General features: G+C 39.8%; 1 protein-coding gene across 1 annotated transcript in view; it reads right to left on the reverse strand.

Moving 5' to 3' along the window:
• Positions 1-4209, reverse strand: part of LOC118405015 — a 10083-nt gene extending 5874 nt beyond the window's left edge. Inside the window, exons 1-6 of the mRNA XM_035804415.1 lie at positions 4167-4209; positions 3735-3806; positions 3313-3384; positions 2792-2863; positions 804-875; positions 344-461 (exon numbers count right to left, since the gene is read on the reverse strand). Of these exons, the coding sequence (XP_035660308.1) occupies positions 344-461; positions 804-875; positions 2792-2863; positions 3313-3384; positions 3735-3806; positions 4167-4209 (449 nt within the window). The remainder of the gene's footprint in view (positions 1-343; positions 462-803; positions 876-2791; positions 2864-3312; positions 3385-3734; positions 3807-4166) is intronic.
• Between the last annotated feature and the right edge of the window lie 117 nt (positions 4210-4326).

Genomic DNA, 4326 nt, shown 5'->3' on the forward strand with positions numbered 1-4326 from the left:
AGGTAGGGGGCGAGACATAGCCGTAGAGGGCGAGATCGCTAGCGATTTCGCCCCGGGGGGGCGAGATCGCTAGTGATTTCGCCCCCGGGGGGGCGAGATCACGGGGGGGCGAGATCGCTGTCACACCGGTACATTGTTGTTCCGGTAGATCTGTACCTAAATTATTTTCGCGGTACCCTATCTGGTACTATACCGCTAGACCGATGTTTCAGTAGATCTGTACCTAAATCGCGGTACCTATAGCTATCCGGTACTGTACCGGTACATCGATGTTTCAGTAGATCTGTACCTGAATCGCGGTACCCTATAGCTATCCGGTACTGTACCGGTACTCCTGACTCACTTGATATTGTCCCTGTTCTGCCTCAGATAGTCCACAAGTTTCTGCAGCCGACAGTCGCAGTGCCACGGGTTGTTATCCAGGCTGAAGTAAGCCAGTTTCCTCAGTTGTACAAGTTCCTCTGGAAAAAAATCAAGCTTTACTGCAAACGATGCAATTCATGCTAAATGCATTCACAACACTACATTGAAAAACAAAGATATAACACCAACACTAATAACATGAATGAAAGACGAAATCTGCACTTAGCTATTAAATACAAGCGTTCTGATAATTGTTACAATGTATATGAAACGCGTGTACATTAAATATAAAATGCGGGTGTCATAAAAGATATTGGAACTTAAGTTTATACATGGTTATTATTGTAGTATTTTTGCCTCTAACATATGTTATTGCGTGTCTTCAATTGATCCATAGAAATATTGCCGATCATATAGCAACATAATGAGTGTTTTTGTACCTCCGTCCAAAAGCGTCAGTCTATTCCTTGCAAGGTGAAGTCCCAGCAGTGATGTCAGGACGGTAAACGCACCTGGATAGCGGAGGGATATGTTGGTGAGTAGCTTCATAGTGTTAGTACGCATTGTCAGGAAATGGTACTATTTGGGGGGGGGGGTATACATTGCATTCCCCGGGGAATCTCCAGCATATCCTACTGCAAAAAAGCGAGCAACCAAACCTTTGCCTGGGTAGAACAATGATGTTTACGAATATTTCCTTGCATATTCCTGTCCAAAAGGCATGTAATTAACTTAACATACATATAAGTTTAACAAGATTTTGTTTAATGTGCGCAGTGTTTTACATGGTCACCAATGGGGCATATCTGTGACATTTGCATAAATTTGCATAAAGATCCCTTGAACCGTGATGTCCCACCTGAACCATGGTACATCATACCTAGAAAGGACCTGGATATATCAAGCAGCAGCATTCAAGCTATTATTTTATGGCACTGGTCTAAATGTGTACAAGGTGCATGTGATCCGTTTCTCAATTTCTAGGCTTCTGAGAATCTACCATACTATTTAGTCAATGTTTGACGTCAAACATGAGAACTTCTATTCTCCCAAAGGAACATGTTACAAGCTATTCAAATTTTCAAAAGTATACAGTTGCAATCGTTGTGGCGAATACAGATTTAACGAAACTAGATCTGGGCAGAGAGAAGCATGTTGAAAGACACTTGTGCTGGACATCGAGGTCCCTAACAAAAAATAAATGTCAAATATCAACAGAAAAAAACAACATAATACTTTGAAAGCTTATCATCCCAACATAAAACTTACCCCCTAACCCTGCGACATAGGGTGAATAAAAATTAAATTCTACGCAGGCATGCGATCCTCATAAAGCATGATTAAGACTTATTACTTGTTAGTTGTTCTCCGTTTCATTGATTTTCGCTCGTTCGTTTGTACTGATTGAATCACTGAGCGAGTCTATGCACTTGGGAGTCGGGTACACCAGCCATACGCAATCAATTATTCCTCTCTACTCTCCCTAATCAAATGACCCAGAGACGTAATTGTACGGCAAATCCCCATGTAGGGTTGGATGTAGATTTATCTGACTTGTAACAAAGTTATGCCTAAATGTGGGATGATCACTAGGGGTAATGGTAAAGTGGGGTCAAGTTAAGATGCAATGAAAACGGCCAATTATGTGTGTTTCAGCCTCACTGGCGACAAGCCTGTCCTCAATACAAACTTGTGTTGTACTAATGTATATGTTACGTTTGTGAATATTAGTCAGCCAAGATGTAGGTAAAACATGTAGTTAAATCAAACCTTACAGGTATTCTTTGTTCAGTAAGTTTTTTTATACTTTTTATTTTATTTTCAATCACTTAAGATAGACAGTGGATGCTGTCAGAAAGGTTTGAATAAATCCTGTATATATATATATATATATATATATATATATATATATATATATATATATATATCCAGAAGTAAGGATTGAGTAAACTATATATGTTGTATAATGACATGTTTTTGACAATGTCACCGACGTAATGGCCAAGTGAGCTGAGTGTTTGCATTCGGTTTAGATCGTAGAGTTAGATCGTCGGCCGAATCATGGACATATTGCTTTCTCTAATTTTTAAATGCCATAGTGGAGGTAGCAGTTAAAGGTATCAATATTGTTATTACGTTTTGAGGGTCTTGAGCGAACTGCACAACACTCAAGGAACACATGATGTTGTAACTATTTCATGTTTCATGTCACAAGTTTTCACAAGTTTGAACTGGATGAATAAGAAACTGTTAACAGGTTTAACGTCTTTCGGGTTGACTACCTCTTTGGATTTTCAGAAAATTATTCTGGTTTCGAGCATATAAGATATTGAAATGGACAATACAATGCGAATGGAAATATCGTTTTGGTAACCCGCGGGAGACAAATTCTGACTGGGAATGACTGTTATGATGAACGTATACGTACCTTCCTCAACGGTGCCGATCTCATTATCATGTAGCATCAGGTATCGTAAGGTTGTCAGCCCAATGAACGAGTCTGAAAGACAAGAGTTGAAAAATCTCATGCCTTCGTAAAAGGATTAGAGTTCCTCATATGTCTTGTTTAATTGTTGTTCATGATTATGCAAATGAGTTTTTCATTTTTCCTTGACGTCCCTCGACGGTGAACGTCGCTAGCATATGGAAAATATACGACTACAAACAAAACAGACAGACCAAAAACTATACCCCCGTCAATTAGTAGACTCTTCTATTGACCCCTTGACCTGGAATGTCATGTCTGATCAACGACAACTTCTACCACCTTTGAACTCTACTTCCTGCCACTTCTAAAAGTCTGGCCCTTGTGGTCATCTTCCTGCCACTCTACTGGCAGCGTACTCATGTAGGCACGTATAACCGTTACAAGGAACCAGGTATAATCAGAAAACGGCAAATAATAAACAAAAAACAAACGTTTTATGAACGAGATAATGTTTGGCGTACCTTGGCCGATAGATGTCAGTTTGTTGCCGTCCAGGAAAAACTCGCCCAACTTGGATAAGTCGGAGAAGATGCCTGTAGAGAACATGAACGTTGAACTTTTTACACCCTTTTTCTGCTACAGCTATTGCAACAGGGAAAATGTTGAACAAACCTTGGGACAAAACGTGTTGAAATAGAAAAATCCTGACTCATTGACTAGCTAAGCATTATCTGGACTGTTTTTGACATGTCATTGTAGAATAAGTTTGTTCAATGTGTCCTCGAAAATGATAATTCAATTTGCTTACCACAGATCATCATCATCATTTCGGGTACTGTATGTCAACTTGACCAATACGTTCCACTATCGACAGAGTATTGCTTTTCACCAAAACAACGTCTACGGAAATGAGACTTGGAAAAATCTCAAGGACATTTCTTACCACCATCAATCGAAGAAAGTCGGTTGCGTGACATCTTCAGCCACTCCAGTCTTGGCAGCTTCCTGAACGCACCTGAAAAGGAAAACATCTTTAACGTTATGCATATGGACCTTGCTTCTCTATGTCAAGCCCTCGCTATTAGCGAAGACTTTTTGAAGGAATTGAAGATTATCTGACTTTAGATTTGCACAACGCCTTTGTTGCCTGACGCCATACTTACCCCTAACCCAAATTTATTGAAAGACACTAACTTTTTAGCCATTCAACTAGCAAAAAAACATATAAAACTTCTGAATGTGACCACAATTACCTCATTCTATATAGCCTTTATCTTATTCTAGCTCTGGTGTGCTTAGCTTATCCGCAGAATGCAGAGCTGAGAGATTTTAGGCGTACCAGTATGTAATTTACATCGTTATACTGTTCGAATACCACCCTCAAAGTCCTTCAACAGCAACAGCTTCATACGAGTCATGGACTGCAAATAATTTAACTCTCTCATTGACAAGTACAAATACAACCCACATAGAAAACCAACATTCACTGTCAACTCCAAGCGATATCCCCCATCATTAACTGACTCCGACGAGCC

The sequence above is a fragment of the Branchiostoma floridae genome, chromosome 17 (assembly GCF_000003815.2).
Source record: "Branchiostoma floridae strain S238N-H82 chromosome 17, Bfl_VNyyK, whole genome shotgun sequence".
In the NCBI taxonomy this organism is placed as follows: domain Eukaryota; kingdom Metazoa; phylum Chordata; class Leptocardii; order Amphioxiformes; family Branchiostomatidae; genus Branchiostoma; species Branchiostoma floridae.